General features: G+C 41.0%; 1 protein-coding gene across 1 annotated transcript in view; it reads left to right on the top strand.

Moving 5' to 3' along the window:
• Positions 1 to 11089: 11089 nt before the first annotated feature.
• LOC131138377 (NT-3 growth factor receptor-like) overlaps positions 11090 to 19227 on the top strand; it is a 30747-nt gene continuing 22609 nt past the window's right edge. Inside the window, exons 1-5 of the mRNA XM_058087234.2 lie at positions 11090 to 11364; positions 14784 to 14858; positions 17412 to 17483; positions 18066 to 18137; positions 18417 to 18571. Of these exons, the coding sequence (XP_057943217.2) occupies positions 11090 to 11364; positions 14784 to 14858; positions 17412 to 17483; positions 18066 to 18137; positions 18417 to 18571 (649 nt within the window). The remainder of the gene's footprint in view (positions 11365 to 14783; positions 14859 to 17411; positions 17484 to 18065; positions 18138 to 18416; positions 18572 to 19227) is intronic.

Below are 19227 nucleotides of genomic sequence, written 5' to 3'. Positions count from 1 at the left end.
TTTCTTAGACAAAAGGGTCTCTGCATTTGGGTTCCAGACCAGCTATCGCCACCCCCTTCACGACAGAACCATCTGGCCAAACATGAAACTTGAGCCTGCTGTCGGACTCGGTCGCCGTACCGTTGTTCCTTAGCGAGATGAAGGTTTTTGACCATTCCGGGTAGAGAGGCAGGGGGTCGCCTACCCGACCCCAGACAAAATGGCCTCTCAGTCGCCTTGTTCGCCATCAAGTTTCAGTTCTGGGCGCTGAGAGTGGCTACAACGGCGCTCAGCAGGATTTTTTGCAAGGCTCTTAGCGTACGTGTCGGGGACAAAGTAACTTAGTAAAAGTAACTAAGTAACAAAGTAACTGTTGGGGACGATACCACGTCCTTTGACAGCCTAATTGACCTTGCTTTCCGGTTGGACGATCGCCTGGGAGAACGGGATCAGGAGCACTCAGACATGAATGATTGGGAACGATTTGAAGAACGTGTTTTCGTTTTGTTGCTACTTTTGAAAGCGTTAAGCAAACTTTACGCAAGCTTTACCAAACCCGGAAGACACCGCTACAGAAATTACACGGACTATTACTATTATTTACCCCCCCTCATTTCACTGGCTAGTGGAAGAAGCAATACACGGGACAAAGATAAAGACACGGCTGACGACATGGAAGAGATTAAAAAAGCATTGAATTTTATGTCTGGTGAGCTCGCTAAGCTAACATCACACCAGGAACGACTAGTTGGATTGGTGGAGGAAGTAAAAACCTTGAAGGCTATGCTAATGGAAAAAGAAGGATTATTGTGCTGGAGCAGAGGGTGGACGAATTGGGACAATACACGAAAAGAGACAACTTTTCTCTCGTATCTCTCGTATTGAGTCACTATTAAACCGGATGCTAGTGTGCATGGGTCATCAAGCAAGGCAGCATCCGATGGTTCACTTGCTAATGTTGTTGTCAGGTCTGAGATAAAAGAGCCAGTCAGGGGAATGGAAATGGTACATTCCAGGCTAGAATGATGTCATGCACCAGAAAGAAAGGATTCCCGGTGGCAGAGGAAGTGCTCAGTAGGTTGGTGGGGAGGGAACATGGGGTTGGGGTGGGGTTGCGTAGTAAGCCACGTGTACTATTGTCAGTAGGCCCACAAGAGATCTTTGAGATACTGAAGGAGCATTTGGACGACCCTGTTTGTTCTGGGATGCTTTTATAACACATTACCAAAAGCAGGTGAACACCCAAAGCCGTGGAAGTGACTGAAGACTGTCTAAACCAGCCTTGCCCAGACCCTGGAGCTAGGGTCTGGGCAAGGCTGGGTCGCATCAGGTTTTCCAAAAAAAAAAAAATGCATTTATTAAAAACAGAAAAATATACTAACTTTTTCAGTGATTTGGTTCCGATTTTCTACAATAAAAGCTCTGATAAAACATTCCACTGTTCTCAAATATCTTCATTTTTATTTTTCTACACAAAATAAGATGAAAAATAAATAAACAAATCAAGAATAAACAAAATCAATCAGTAATAAATAAATATAATAATAATAATAAAAGGGCAAATAATAAAAACTTAAGAAAGCACATATAGTTGGTGGGTAGACAAATGATTTTTTTCAGATTAAAATGAACAAAGCATTATTAGAGCCCTGTAGACATGACAAAACACGACTATAGTCACATTTATACTCTTTTTATTTACAACATATTGCGCAACTGCAGGGTCTTGAGACACATGCTAACTAGAGCGCTAGCGACCTAAACGGTAGCCTTCAAGTTATTTCCTTTAAACTTAAATAGCCCAAAACCTACCACTTCCACACGGATAGGGAGGATAACTATTAACAGTTATTTAACCTTTAACATGAACATGAATCAAACGTAATAATTTTTTCTGGGTACATGATACCATACAGCATCCGTATCAAACTTGCGCGGGCCGCACTAACATTAAACTTTCATATCAAGGCGGGGGCCTCAAACTAGTGTCCTGCGGGCCACATTTGGCCCGCGGGCCGCATGTTTGAGACCCCTGGTCTAAAGAGACTAAATATGAATTTTGACAATTTGACATGTGACCTGACTGCCATGTTTATACGTTACTGTCCAGACCCAGAACTGTCCCTCATGTTTCACTGTAAACCGTTGCAGCAGTGGACACATCGTGAGGTTCATGAAGAGCCTGGAGAGCACAGTAGAATCCAGAGGAAAAGTGGACCAACTATAACATCCTGTGTGCGTTTCCTGTGTTTACTCCAGGTACTCCGGTTTCGTCCCACATTCCCCCCAAAAAACCTAAACATGGGTCTGTTTTAGATTCATTGGTGAATCCAAATGAACCTAACCACCAAATGGCGGACAGAGGACAGTGGCTTTTGTCTGATGTCATCTAATTGTATACAACATGATGAATGCACGAGGAGGATTTGAACCAGGCAGCTTGAATGGAAACGCACGTTGGAATGGAAACGCACTCATGGGACCGTAAACCGGAACCAGGGGGCCTGGGATGTGGTCCCAAAGTGGGACGGCAGATGGCGCCATCGCCCTGCCTTCATTGACAGGAAGACAGCAACAACATCCATGGACAATCAGCTGAGCAGATACATCACAGGAACATCACGTGACCACTCGGGAAAATCCCAGCATACTTATCCCTATATACTTATCCCTATATACTTATCCCCGCATACTTATACCCGCATACTTATCCCCGCATGCTTATCCCCGGACACTTATCTCCGGACACTTATCCCTGCATACTTATCCCTGGACACTTATCCCCGGACACTTATCCCCGCATACTTATCCCCGCATACTTATCCCCGCATACTTATCCCCGGACACTTATCCCTGGACACTTATCCCCGCATACTTATCCCCGCATACTTATGTATCCCCAGACACTTATCCCCGGACACTTATCCCCACATACTTTTCCCCGCATACTTATCCCCGCATACTTATCCCCGCATACTTATCCCCGCATACTTATCCCCGCATACTTATCCCCGCATACTTATCCCCGGACACTTATCCCCGGACACTTATCCCCGGACACTTATCCCCGGACACTTATCCCCGCATACTTATCCCCGCATACTTATCCCCGCATACTTATCCCTGCATACTTACCCCGCATACTTATCCCCGCATACTTATCCCCGCATACTTATCCCTGCATACTTACCCCGCATACTTATCCCCGCATACTTATCCCTATATACTTATCCCTATATACTTATCCCGATATACTTATCCCTGGATACTTATCCCTGCATACTAATCGCTGCATACTTATCGCTGCATACTTATCCCTATATACTTATCCCTGGATACTTATCCCTGGATACTTATCCCTGGATACTTATCCCTGCATACTTATCCCTGCATACTTATCCCTGCATACTTATCCCTGCATATTTATCCCTATATACTCATCCCTGCATACTCATCCCTGCATACTCATCCCTGCATACTTATCCCCGGACACTTATCCCCGCATACTTATCCCCGCATACTTATCCCCGCATACTTATCCCTATATACTTATCCCCGCATACTTATCCCCACATACTTATCCCTATATACTTATCCCTGCATACTTATCCCTATATACTTATCCCTGCATACTTATCCCTGCATACTTATCCCTATATACTTATCCCTATATACTTATCCCTATATACTTATCTCGATATACTTATCACTGCATACTTATCCCTGGATACTTATCCCTGGATACTTATCCCTGGATACTTATCCCTGCATATTTATCCCTATATACTCATCCCTGCATACTTATCCCTATATACTTATCCCTATATACTTATCCCTGGATACTTATCCCTGGATACTTATCCCTGGATACTTATCCCTGCATACTTATCCCTGCATATTTATCCCCTTTATACTCATCCCTGCATACTCATCCCTGCATACTCATCCCTGCATACTTATCCCTATATACTCATCCCTGCATACTCATCCCTGCATACTTATCCCCGCATACTTATCCCTATATACTTATCCCCGCATACTTATCCCCGCATACTTATCCCTATATACTTATCCCTGCATACTTATCCCTATATACTTATCCCTGCATACTTATCCCTGCATACTTATCCCTATATACTTATCCCTATATACTTATCCCTATATACTTATCTCGATATACTTATCACTGCATACTTATCCCTGGATACTTATCCCTGGATACTTATCCCTGGATACTTATCCCTGCATATTTATCCCTATATACTCATCCCTGCATACTTATCCCTATATACTTATCCCTATATACTTATCCCTGGATACTTATCCCTGGATACTTATCCCTGCATACTTATCCCTGCATATTTATCCCCTTTATACTCATCCCTGCATACTCATCCCTGCATACTCATCCCTGCATACTTATCCCTATATACTCATCCCTGCATACTCATCCCTGCATACTCATCCCTGCATACTTATCCCTGCATACTTATCCCTATATACTTATCCCTGCATACTTATCCCTATATACTCATCCCAGCATACTTATCCCTATATACTTATCCCTATATACTCATCCCTGCATACTTATCCCTATATACTTATCCCTGCATACCTATCCCTGCATACTTATCCCTGGATACTTATCCCTATATACTTATCCCTGCATACTTATCCCTGCATACTTATCTTTATATACTTATCCCTGCATACTTAACCCCGCATACTTATTTGTGCAGGTCATTGTACTGACTCACTTCCAATTGGACTACTCAGGCTGTTTTTAGACGTTTGGCCTCTCATCTGAGCAGGCTTCATCAGTACATGCTCAAGGACTAGGTGGTGACCCCCGTTGGTCATTTGTACGGAGACATTTGTATAGACAAGGAAATGATTGTACTTCTGTGATATGGAAATGGTTTGCTTTCTATACTGCAGTATAGTACAGAGTACTATAGAGTAGCCGAACGACTCAACCATATATCAGCCTCATAGTATATTAGCAGGTGTACTACATAACCAAATTTTGGAGTTAGAGGGCTCATCAATAACGATGTACCGATGGCCCGGGGCAAGTTAAAACAAAATTGGGGCAAGTTAAAACCAAATTGGGGCAAGTAAATCCAATGAGTGATATTCCCGTGGGGCAAGTGTACTTTGGCATGCCATACTGCCAAGAGTTTTTTTAAAAGCGGTTCTTGTTGGGTGTTGGTAAAACACGGACTGCGTAATTACGCTGGTAATTTGCAAACCAATCCTTGCAAATCTTGAAACGGACCAATCAGAATCGTTTATTTAGACCGCGGTCCGCGTTTTACCCACACCCGTTCTTGTTGGCGATCAACCAATCAGTGATCGTTTGACTAGGAAAACATCTATCATGGCGTCCCTGCCAACATGGTCTAATTCTTCAACAACTTGTGAAGGAAAACAGCAAAAAGTGATGAACCAGTGCCTCCTAAACAAGTATTTTACTTGATGACTAGAGATGAACTATTTACAAGAGTTTTTTTCCAGTTTTTAATAAATGTGTTTTGGGGTTTTTTGAAAACCTGATGCGGCCCGGCTTCACCCAGAACCTAGCTCCGGTGGCCCCCAGGTAAATTGAGTTTGAGACCCCTGCCTTATGGGCAAGTCATTTTTGTTTTGAATGTAGAGCCCTGAGTTGGTTATGTTAGGGCACATATTACAAACATCCTCAGGCAGACGTTTACATATTTGCTAACCATCATTATAATGTATCTGTCATCGTTCAGCCATGTTAATGGAAGCCATTACTGTTTTAAGTCCCAGTTAAATTGGATCTGCTCCCTAATGCTTCCCCAATGTACTAATGTCTCTTAGCCACTAAATCCTAAATTACTCATCGACCCTTTAACGACCCTTTAACGACCCTTCTTCACACACACACACACAAGATGCTGCCAAGCAAATTCGGGACAGCTTTTTCACACCACAACAGCATTCCAGAACCACCATGTAAGACTCTAAGCCGCACCACAAATTACAATCCCAAACCACGGCTAATGTGCTCTAATGCACTCTAACGTTGTGGTTATGGAGTTATGGTTACACGGCAGACACAATAAGAACTTTATGATTGGCGCACCTTTCACGGCAAATATCACATCGTCTTTCACAACAAGGAGAGAACAGCTCTCGTTTTAACGTCAACAAACACGGCCAGTTGATGTTTACAGGGTATATCAACCAACACTGAAACACAATGTCGGATATCATTCCAAATGTTTCCTTTCGTCTTATTCATTAAAAAGGAAAAACCTGTTGGTTAGCATTTCAAATTTTGTTTGTTATTCTTACCTTTATTTGTGTATTTTTATGGTAATGGTAATGGTTTAATTTCATTTGAACATGCATCAGATTCCAATTGAGTGCATCCCATAATCAGTTCCCAGTTCCACATGTCCAAAAGGAGTAGGAAGAAGCAAAGCTTATTAAATCCTACCCCTCCATCTGGTACTTTTACAATCACTAACTGTTACATTTGTTCACTTCCTACTTTCCTAATATAGGTTAAATTAAATTAAATTAAATTAAATTAAATTAAATTAAATTAAATTAAATTAAATTAAATTAAATTAAATTAAATTAAATTAAATTAAATTAAATTAAATTAAATTTAATGTAATTTAATGTAATTTAATGTAATTTAATGTAATTTAATGTAATTTAATGTAATTTAATTTAATTTAATTTAATTTAATTTAATTTAATTTAATTTAATTTAATTTAATTTAATTTAATTTAATTTAATTTAATTTAATTTAATTACGCATTATCCAAAGACATAATGGGTACCATAGTAAGTGTCAATATAGTGATATATATAGCACATCATGACTGGTTCAAGACTCTTCATCCTTGTATTTAGCAAACATCAACTGCTTGTATTGTTTCTTGAATTGGCTCATCGTTGTGCATTGTTTGATTTCCTTACTCAATCCATTCCATAGTTTGATTCCACATACTGAAATGCTATGGCTAGCATAACGTAGTCCTAGCATAGAAGTGTTTCAAATGTACTTCTTCCCTGAGATCATATTTCTCCTCTCTTGTAGAGAAGTATTGGATGACATTTTTAGCTAATTGCTTATTTTTAGCCTTATGTATTATTTTAGCTGTTTGTAAGATGAACTATATCAGCAAGTTTAAGTATTTGTGATTTTACAAATAAGGAGTTAGTATGTTCTCTGTAGGCGGCATTATGAATTATCCTTACTGACCTTTTTTGCAGTACATTTAGCGAGTGAAGATTGCTTTTATAGTTATTAGCCCATATTTCCACACAATAAGTAAGATATGGTAGAACCGGAGAGCAATAAAGAGTGTGGAGTGATTTCTGATTGAGAACAAATTTAGCTTTGTTCAATATTGAAATATTTCTGGCCACCTTATGTTGTATATTTGTAATATGAGGTTTCCAGCTCAAATTTTCATCTATTGTGATCCCCAGAAATGTATTTTACGGTTGTTTTTGATTATGTTATCAATTGATAAGGTCACTGTTACCTATTTACTTGCTGATGCAGTTATTTTCGGCTTGACCAGGAATAAGTAGGTATTTATGTGTCCTCTTTCAAAATATTCAAGTAAGCTAGCTGTTACAATGCCACTTCCAGTTTGACAAAAAAAACAAATCCCACAGAACCTGCCTAATCAGGTTTAAAGGGGACCTATTATGCTTTTTTCCACTTTTCTGACCTATAAATGTAGTTAGAATGTAGTATTCTCGTGTTAAACGAGGCCAAAGTTTCAGATAATGAGGTTTGCGTATTTGGAAGTTAGCCCTGAAAGAAGTTTGGGATGGCTCGTTTTCAAAAGGCCTCGTAAAACCGCCCCTTTGTGATGTCACAGAGGGTCGGACTTCCTTATATGGGCATGTCTGTAAGCTGATAAGCGATCTTCGCCCCTCCCCCAAGCTCTGCTTCTCTGTTTACTTGCTAGCAAACCCTCATAACGACGCCACCATCAGGTCATGAAGTGGCTGGAGTCGCTGATTCCCTACCAGCAAAAGAAATGGATCTTAATCGGCATTCCATGTTTTGTGAACGTGGGCCACTATGCAGCTGGACTAGCCCAGGTCTTTCCAACATTATTTGGTCATGTGGTTTGAGCAAGCAGGAAGTAACCTGTTTATATATTTTGTGTAAGTCACAGAGCAACAGTGCTTGCCTACAGAGAGCAGGGTTGCTAATAATCGTTTCCCACCATAATTAGTGGACTCATTAGACGTTACCAATGTATTTAAGTATGCGGTAGTGTGACCAACCACAGCAGAGTGGGCGTGTCTGGAGGCGGGCCATTGCTTCAATACATTAAAAAACCACAAAATCCAAAGAAATATACCTGAATAGGATTCTGGAACAACTACAAAGTATGAAGTATGAAGAACTATGAAGCTATGAAGTGTGCTAGTTATCATGTGTAGCTTTCGACTATGAAGCCCTCTAAAAAAAAAAAAACCTCTAACAAAGTTGCATAATTTGATATACACGCTCTGATCATGCATGAACACGTACACTGATGAGAGTAGTGTTAGTAGTAGTACTAGTGATAGGTAGTGTCATCAAAATCATCAAAATATGACAAGATACTATTACATGTTATCATCAGTGTACGTGTTCATGCATGATCAGAGTGTGTACTATTTCAAACAACGCAATGTTGTTAGAGTTTTGCTTTTATTCGAGGGATTCATAGTCGAAATAGGCGTATCCCGATGACAGCACTGTAAGCTTGCTGAACGAAACTTGTTTTCTTGTGTTATAATGCACAGAAAATTGAAAGAAAGAAATATGTGTTCGTGTTTCACGTCAGGATGGGGAATGATGGGCAAAATTCCAAAAAAAGTGCAGTTTGATAAAATACACTGTATTTTTAACGGGACAGTAGGGCACGATCATGCATCAGTCGCTGACTGATGCACTGACTGAGTCACTGACTGCTTGTTTCCAGTGGAGGCTGGTAATATAAAGTCAGTTGGAAAAGTGCTTGTAGTACTTGTAGTACTTGTAGTAGGCTGACACATTATTGTTATGTTTATTGCCATGTTTGCAACCTCACACAGCTCATATAAATAGAATAATTATAATATATATAAGTAATTACAGAAGGATCACTTACAGACATACACGTATAGCTGAATAATAAACAACACATATAGCAACTTCTGATCAATCCGGGTAAATTTCAGATTTAAAATAATGTACAGCAACGCCCATTTCCAATTAAACCACTTCCGTCCCGCCCACTCGGAGTATGGATCATTTCGATGGATGAACAGATATAGATACACATACAGATAGTGTTGTACTGGCTCATCCCTACTATGAAGTAAATGCTAAAATGTAAAAATAAGTCTAAAGTCAGGACTTCAACATTTTAGCTCCAACATCAGCAGGTAGGGCATCCCACAGTCTTGGAACCCGAATAAAAAGGGCTCTCATGCCACATACTTCTTTCTGATTGTCCAAAGACCAGCATGTTGTGAGCACAGGCCAACCAAATAGGGAGGTACCAACTATGTACTATATTTTATAACCAAGTAACAGACCTTAAAGTCGCATCTGAAATGAAGGAGGGGCCAATGCGAGTTGGCGAGTACTGGACAAATATGGTGGAATTGACGTGTCCTTTAAGGCAGTGATTTTCAACCACTGTGCCGCGGCACACTAGTGTACCTTGAGAAAGCGTCAGGTGTGCCGTGAGGAATTATCCAATATCATTTTTTATAATTAACATTTATTAATCATCATTTGCAAATATGATGTCAATAGCCATTATGTCAATAGTATACATGGACCCAAATATTCCAATTCACTTTGGTTTATTGGCTCAAACGGAAAGAATTGAACAGGGATGGAATATTCCTTTAACCAATCCGATTGAGGTATCTTGTACCCGCTCAAATGGAAAGTTGTCAGACTGCGTTCTCCTTTGTGGTGTTTTTATTCTTCTGCTTTCGTGTGCATTAGCGCCATCTGTGAAACAGAATCTAAACTCTTCTATACACCATTCACAAGTGCAGTTTTATTAAAAAAGAAAATATATATCTACATAAAACATGTCCTGAGTTTAATTATAAAATATTAGCAAGATTGAATGTGATCTTTTCCTGTTTAAATTGATCCCGGGTGCGTTCTTTCAGAGCATGCTCAGATATGACGTAACACGCAGATCCAGACGTTCTTCACTTTTAAAAATGGAGGCCAGCAATCGGCACTGGACGAAGCAAAGTTTGTTTTTGATTCAAACTAAATTTCAAGACTGGACTAAAGAAAAACTGGCAATACGGAGTTATTCCAACAAGTGAAAGAAAAACTCGGGGAAGTCGGTATCACGTGATGTTGGTGTTTACGTTTTACTGGGCATGCCCTGTTGACTATTCTGGTTGATTTTCACGGCGCATGTAGACAAGAGATTGGAATATTCCTTTCCATGGATACCATTGTTTCCCGAAAGGTCATTCGGAAAGAGAAAAAGTGGTGATGTAAAAACGTGGCTACTGTGGAGTGTTTGTGGTGTAAAGACTGGCAGAGCAATGTAATATTGGTCCGTGTGGCAACACCTACCTTGTTCCTCCCATAGACTTATTGATGCACGTGTGAGGTCGTGGTGACATTTTGGAACATTTTTGGTTAGTGGTGTGCCACAAGATTTTTCCAGTGTAAAAAAAAAAGGTTGAAAATCACTGCTTTAAGGAGTCGTGCTGCAGCTTTTTGTATTAACTGCAGGCTTGGAACTAAACATTGGAAAGTCAGGAAGCAGCACATTACAGTAAAGTTCCTCCTGCATAGGTTGGGATAGAGAGAGAGAGAGAGAGAAACTGGGAGGGACAGAGAGAGGGGGGGGGGACACTACACACTTCTGACTACTGACGACTTTAACGACCATGACTGTATGATCCTACCATACCCTGGTAAATAGGTATACGCTCATTTATATGGAGATGGTTTTTTGACCTTTTCATTGGTTGGACAGAAATAAGTAAGAAGACTCTTATGTTCTTATGAACACACGTCGATACAAGTACAAGTACAAGTGATTGAAGGTTTTTTTTGGACGATTTTAAAAGGACGGACCGTTTAATATGTGTGGATTTGGATCTTTCCTACCATCGGATGTCTGTCGCTCACCAAAAATATGGCACAGTTGGAGGCTTTTCTTCGTGCTCAGCATCTTGGTTCACAGCTACCGGAGCTCATCGCTGTACTGCGCCCCCACCTGTGCATGCACCCCCAACCACATCGACTGCAGTTTGTCTGAAAATGACCGTTTTTTCTCGCTCCTGTCCTTCCGGGGCACTGGGAGCTCTGGAAACGCTACTGGGAGCACGGAAGACCATTTCCAGAACATCACTTCCATGTAAGTACCACCATGGTCAAACGTCAAACGCTTCAGAGTTGGAGATAACGTGTATTCTTGGAATACATAATAATAACGTGTTAACAGTGGTAACTCATTTACTTCATTCATGAATTAATTACATTTTTTGGTGTCATTAACGCATGTGCACCAGAGCAAGTGTGCCTCGGGTCTGATGTCATACACAAAAAATAAACATTTACCTCCTCTGGACATGTCCCAACCATCTCAGTCTGGCCGATAACTGACTTGATCTCCAAGGCCACTAAAATGTAACGTCCCTCTGATGGACTCCTTCCTGATCCGCAGTTTAAGCTAGACTAGGGGTCTCAAACTCAATTTACCTGGGGGCCACTGGAGCTAGGGTCTGGGTCCAAAAAAGGTTTTCAAAAAAAAAAAAACGCATTTACTAAAAACAGAAAAATATACAAACTTTTTCAGTGCTTTGGTTCCGATTTTCTGCAATAAAAGCTCTGATAAAACATTCCACTGTTCTCAAATATCTTATTTTTCAGCACAAAATAAGATGAAAAATAAATAAACAAATCAAGAATAAAGAAAATCAATCAATCAGTAATAAATAAATATAATAATAATAATAAAACGGCAAATAATAAAAACTTAAGAAAGCACATATAGTTGGTGGGTAGACAAATGATTTTTTTCAGATTAAAATGAACAAAGCATTATTAGAGCCCTGTAGACATGACAAAACACGACTATAGTCACATTTATACTCTTTTTATTTACAACATATTGCGCAACTGCAGGGTCTTGAGACACAAAAACTTACCACTTCCACACGGATAGGGAGGATAACTATTAACAGTTATTTAACCTTTAACATGAACATTAATCAAACGTAATAATTTTTTCTGGGTACATGATACCATACAGCATCCATATCAAACTTGTGCGGGCCGCACTAACATTAAACTTTCATATCAAGGCGGGGGCCTCAAACTAGTGTCCTGCGGGCCACATTTGTCCCGCGGGCCGCGTGTTTGAGACCCTTGAGCTAGACTAAGGGCAGAAGTCAGCATGTGGTATTGTATGAGGAAGCCTGGAGTTACAGAGAAGTATGTCCAAGTGGTGCAGGACATGGATGAGGACTGGAAGACGGCGCTAAGATGTGCTGGAGGTGACACAGAAGAGTTCAAGGTGGAGGTGGGACTGCATCAGGGATCAGCTCTGAGCCCCTTCTTGATTGCTATGGTGATGGACAGGCTGACAAATGAGCTCCATGGACTATGATGCGTGATAGAAGAGTTTCAGCTCAAATGAAAGGAAAGGTATACAAAAGTGTGGTGAGACCAGCCATGTTGTCTGGTCTACAGACAGGAAGCAGAACTGGAGGTAGCAGAGATGAGGATGCTGAGGTTCTCATTGGGAGTGACCAGGATGGATAGGATCAGGAAGGAGTACATCAGAGGAACATTACATGTTAAGATGGTTGGGACATGTCCAGAGGAGAGATAGTGAATATATTTGTAGAAGGATGCTGCCAGGTAGGAAGGACGCGTAGAGGAAGACCAAGGGGGAGGTTTATGGATGTAGTGAAGGAGGACATGAGGGTAGTTGGAGGATGGAGGTTTGCTGTGGGGAACCCTGAATGGGGGTACTAAATAAGGGCGACATAAAAGTGAGTTTAGATGAGTTTGTTAAAAGGTGGGGTCCACCCTGGACTGGTGGCCAGCCAATCACAGGGCACATATAGACAAACAACCATTCACACTCACATTCATACCTATGGACAATTTGGAGTGGCTAATTAACCTAGCATGTTTTTGGAATGTGGGAGGAATCCGGAGTACCCGGAGAAAACTCACGTATGCACGGGGAGAACATGCAAACTCCACACAGAGATGGCCAAGGGTGGAATTGAACTCAGGTCTCCTAGCTGTGAGGCCTGCGTGCTAACCACTCGGTCACCGTGCAGCCTCCTCAAATTCATGTTTGTGTAAAATCATGTATGTGCATGGGGCATCATTTTTTGTTAGAAAACTATCCAAGGATGGTTCCTAAGTTGTTCCTTTAGATTCAGACTTCACACAATTTTGTTCTCAAATTGACCACATTTATATCAGTACTGGATTTATTTGAAGCAAAAGTGGTTAGCCGTTATTATGCAGGTCCACGACATGTCACTTAGTTATTAGCCATTAAGCTACGTATTTATTAATTAATGCAATTAAATGAACTTGTTAAACTCTTTTGTGTTGGTTCTCCCTATTTCCTGTTTTATTTTGCAAGCGCTTCCTGTTTTGTGCTATTTTCAGTCACCTTTACGTCACTTCTATGGAAGCTGCGAGTCACAGCTGGTCCTGATCCTGAAATCTTTAAGCTATTTTTCTCCCTTAATAATAAAAGATTTCCTTAAAAATTGCATTTTGTTTTCCGTTGTGCTGTCACTGACTAATATTTATATTTGATGATCTGAAACATTTAAGTGTGACACGTCAGGAACTGGGAAAACACTTTTTCACACTACTGTACTTATCTTACATTTACTTATACTTACATTGATGTTCTGTACATGTTGCACATGCTAACACTTAACATAATTTAGCATGTCCACAAAGGAGTAGGGAGTATTCATGTACTATATGATTGATTTCATTTCTCATCTGTCACCGAGTAAAATTCAGGCTGGTATCAGGCTGGTAATGGTAATGGTAATGGTAATGGTAATGGTAATGGTAATGGTAATGGTAATGGTAATGGTAATGGTAATGGTTTTATTTCATTTGAACATGCATCAGATTACAATTGAGTGCATCCCATAATCAGTTCCCAGTTCCACATGTTCAAAAGGAGTAGCTTATTAACGCTTATTAAAGCTTATTAAATCCTACCCCTCCATCTGGTACTTTTACAATCACTGTTACATTTGTTCACTTCCTGCTTTCCTAATATAGTTCAAGTTCTTTTTGTTTTTGTTAATATTTTTTTTAATTTAAAAAAAATGTAAATTATTTTTTTTAATGTTTTAAAAATTTTTTTTAATTTTATAAAATTGTTTAAAAATGTCAATATTGTGATATATATCACGATATATATCATGACTGGTTGAAGACTCTTCATCCAGTATTTAGCAAACATCAACTGCTTGTATTGTTTCTTGAATTGGCTCATCGTTGTGCATTGTTTGATTTCCTTACTCAATCCATTCCATAGTTTGATTCCACATACTGAAATGCTATGGCTAGCATAACGTAGTCCTAGCATAGAAGTGTTTCCAATGTACTTCTTCCCTGAGATCATATTTCTCCTCTCTTGTAGAGAAGTATTGAAGCAAAAAGCTATAGCTTGAAGCTAAACCTTCCAAATTCACTTAATGTGTCAATTTTAAAAAGTAAATATGAACTCTGAGAATGACATAATTATGACGTGCGTGTGCACTTTGTGCTTCTTTACAGACATATTGAGAACTGGACTGGTGTACGGGTGTTGAGAGACGTTGACATGGAGATCTTCACTGGCTTGCAGAGGCTGTATGTCATGAGGCATATCAATGTTTGTCTCTTTTTTCATATTTTTTATTGTTTATTCTTTTACCAATGGAATGCCTTACACTTGTGTCTGTCCTTCTGTTAACACTCAAAAATCTTCTGGGGGATATGACTTCAAATCAATATCACGATAAATTGGGCAGTTTTACCTGAATAACAATAAATGCACAATAAATCCCAGGGCTCTATATATATATATATATATATATATCTTTGCCATCGGAAAATAAGTGCAGTACTATTTCTTGATTTATTGATCAACTAGCACACATTACTTTCAGTGAAATGATTGGCTGGCGACCAGTCCAGGGTGTGCCCCGCCTCTCGCCCGAAGACAGCTGGGATAGTCTCCAGCACATCCTGGTCGGAAATGAATGAATAATGCACATATTGGGACGCAGCTATTCCACCTAAAAACCTCCAAAAAGCGCCATTTACAAACATAATCTGCTTTGGGTGGTTACGACACTTTATGAGTGTATGCCAGCCGTACACAGCTGTCTTGTGAAATGCACCGTGTACATTACAAAACAAGTTTAAAGGGGACCTATTGTGCTTTTTCCACTCTTCAGACCTATAAATATAGTTGGAATGTTGTATTCTGGTGTTAAACCATGCCGACGTTTCAGGTCATGAGGTTTGTGCATTTGGAGGTGAGCCCTGAAAGAAGTTTGTGATGGCTCAAAACATTTGGTGTCAGAGGGTGTTGTAAAATTGTGGGTTTGTGATCTCACACGCCCCCCCACCCGAGCTCTTCTTCCCCCGATTTCCTCCATTCACAATGTTATGTAACTGTCACAAGCGGCCAAGGCCAGTTACCAGGATCCCAAGATCCAGAGGCGGGTGAAGATATGGAAATATGACTCAAAAAGCGTGGCAAAAAACTGTACAAAACAAAAAGGCACTGCTGAGAACCAAGCAGGCGAGGATATGCAAACCACCGTAGCTCCTTTCTACGTCCAACTGGAGAACTCCCAACAATCTGGTCACAGGTCTTTTCCGTTTCAGCCGGGACGAACACCCTGGAGAGGGCACCAGGCTTTATGTTCCATGATCCAGGTTTGTAGCTTATAGTGAGGTCAAATCACGTGAGAAGTAATGACCAGCAGGCTTGACAGGAGTTCTGGTATAAGCCAAGTTCTTCTGGTCTGTTAACACGATGAACGATGGCCGGCAGCTCACCATTACCCTCTGCTGTGGTGAGGCGGCACAAGAAGAATGCACATGGGTGGACCCTCTAGTCGACAGGGACCACTGGGACAGGACTACTCCCACTCCTGTATTAGAATCCAAAGAAATACATCTGGAATAGGTGCCGATTCTGGAAGATCTAGAAAGCTTTCTGTGCTGGTTATTGTGTGTAGCTGCTGCACGAGTCCTCAACACAAAATTAGGGCGACAAATTAGCATAATGGGTCCCCTTTAAGATTGCATAAGACAACGTATTGAGAGCGGTGCACAGTCATGCACAGAACACCTGGGTTCAAATCTCCCTTGGGCGTCTCTGTGTGGAGTTTGCATGTTCTCCCCGTGCATGCGTGATTTTTTTTCTCCGGTTTCCTCCCACATTCCAAAAACATGCTAGGTTAATTGGCGACTCCAAATTGTCCATAGGTATGAATGTGAGTGTGAATGGTTGTTTGTCTATATGTGCCCTGGGATTGGCTGGCCACCAGTCCAGGGTGTACCCCTCCTCTTGCCTGAAGTTAACTGGGATAGGCTCCAGCACCCCCACAACCCTAGTGAGGATAAATGGTCTGGAAAATGGATGGATGTATATACTGTATATGTATATAATGTATATACTGTAGAATCATAGCCATACAGACACATTGTTTGATAACTTACTATTATGTGGGTGTTCCTAATGTTGTGACCAGTCAATGCAGGTTACTGTTACCACTTCCTGTAATCTGCCAATTGAAAATGTACAAAATTCTTGTATTGTACGTAGCACACCTGTTTTATGATGACTTCATATAATAAGGCAAAAATACAATTCAAGGAAAAAAGCAGTCATGTACCCCTTGTGGTACCTAAGGTGTACCTAATAAGTGACGCATGCAACACAAGACTGCGCGGCACTGTCTTGTCAAAGGCACTGCTTACGTTGTAAAACCAATTTACCAAGTAACTTTACATACAAACCGACAAATAGGAAAACCTAAAAAAGTGGAAGCAGTGTGACCAACGTCACAGAAGATGTTTTCAACTAGCCAATTACACAATTACACAATGAAGTCTTTGGTCAAGTTTTGGTGTATGTCGGAAGTTAAGCCTAAATCAACCCAAGTCCATAAACGTCCCCAAACTACCCTCCTAAAAGAAAGGAGCGCAGTGTGGGACTGTTAAAAAAAACCTTGGCATACAATTTGGCATCCAAGTAAAACACATGACCAATGCCGCGAAGGAGAAAGGGTTCCCAACGCGGTCAGCAGCCAGCCACGGCGACCTGTAGCCAATTACGGCTTACCGTCGCACAGCCACGCTAGCTGGTATCCGCCAACGTATGTAACACATTTTTCTTGATTGCAGAACTATTACAAGGAGCAGCCTGCAGACTATACAACCACATGCTTTCTTCAACAACCCACAACTGAGCTACATGTAAGTGGCCACACACGGCATGAAAAAATTCTGTCAAAATTCTTATTTGTAGTCCATGCATCAAACAAAACTGGGCCCCAGGGACAGACTGGCCATTGGGGGTATTGGGACTTTTCCCATTGGGCAGATCGGTAACAGGCCAATTGGCAACCGTTTATTTATTTATGATTGATTGATTGATTGCAGCTCCTTGCCATAAGCATGCCACTACTGTGTACTGGGCGTGGACTGGACAGATCAGATCTTCAGTTCACATAATCACATGACTTTTGGGGATTCAATTGATGAATAATAGAAGAATTTCATTTTGTCATTTTTTGATCTGTTATTTTCTTAATTTTTTCCCCCCAGATTGTGTGACAGCCATTTGCATTAATTTATGAGACTGCCCATAGAGGCGGCAAGGAACAACATTTAGGATCAGCTGGTACAAATGTACAATAGACAAGAACATTGCTTTACTAACACAGGTGCAGCCAATACTCTGATATTGATTACATTAAATCTTTGTCGTTTTGGATTTGAGAGTGATTTATTTTGCAATCACTTTTACAAACGCCTCTGACATTCCCCTTTATCCAGAAACCTGTCCAAGAATCCCATGTTGACTACTCTGTCCTGGAGGGTGTTTGAAAGTCTACCACTCATGGAATTGTAAGTTGACATTTTCCGCAGATTACAATAGTAAGTAGACCGATGTCTCAAAATTGTTACTGGTGAGTCAGTGTGTCATGAATCCGACACCCTCGGGTAAACAAAGTCGGAAATTGGCTTGCCATGCAGAGGAAATAAAAGGTATATTCCAGGTGACGATCTGATGAACCAAATACTATGCAAAAAAAAGAGCCACAGACACGGCAAAAAGATCTTTAGAATGAACAGTATGCACCGAAGGACTATAGTCTCAGATGTCAATTTTGTTTTCCCTTGTAGACATTTGGAAGATCTAACCTTTGACTGCGGCTGTGAGATCCGCTGGCTGCAACTGTGGCAACAAGGGGGGGCTACGGGGCTAAGTAGCCAACACTTGTATTGTGCTTCTGGTTCCCAGAAGATACTGCTTCAAGAAATGAGCATCAGCAAATGTGGTAAGTTTTCAGCTTAAAATGGAACTGAACTCTGAAACGTGTAGATTCTCTGTCATCCGGGTCATGGCAATCTGCCCAGTTTGAATCCAGGCAGTTGGACTTTATTTTTATTTATTTTTCCTCAAAGATGGTGGCGCTCTCGGACACAGCCACTCACGGCGCTCCTATTCAGCGTGTGTTTCTACGTCTACTATATATTTCTTTGTGGACTTTTTGCTTCACCGCCTCGGCTATACGCCACTACCGCCAACAGGACATAGACATTGGTTGTCGAAACACCCGTTTCCATGGACTTTAATGGCAGCCACAACATCCCAATGTGAACTAGGTCGGCCTCACCCTGGATTGTTGTCGGGTCTGCAAAGCTTACGGCTTAGGGCTAAAGCTAAAGCTAAAACCGCACAAACCACCCCTCCCAAGCTTGGTCTCTAGACCTAGAACTACAGCTCGTCGGAAACTGCTACGAAACCTGGCTCACTTCAAAGATCCCCGACGCTAGTGTACAGCTAGCCAGACGCTACCGACATCGATTGCGGACTTAGAGATGCCGGCCTTACTTTCTGCCAAGAGAGATCACAGTGGTGATCATCACAGCCCGTTTACATCCCCCCGGACGCTAACGCTAACATGGCGCTCTCTCTCCTGCTAAATGCCAT

The sequence above is a fragment of the Doryrhamphus excisus genome, linkage group LG6 (assembly GCF_037039965.1).
Source record: "Doryrhamphus excisus strain RoL-2023G ecotype Guam linkage group LG6, RoL_Dexc_Guam_v1.1, whole genome shotgun sequence".
NCBI lineage: Eukaryota > Metazoa > Chordata > Actinopteri > Syngnathiformes > Syngnathidae > Doryrhamphus > Doryrhamphus excisus.
The sequence above is the reverse complement of the archived record's forward strand: the minus strand, read 5'-3'. Positions and strand labels throughout refer to the sequence as shown.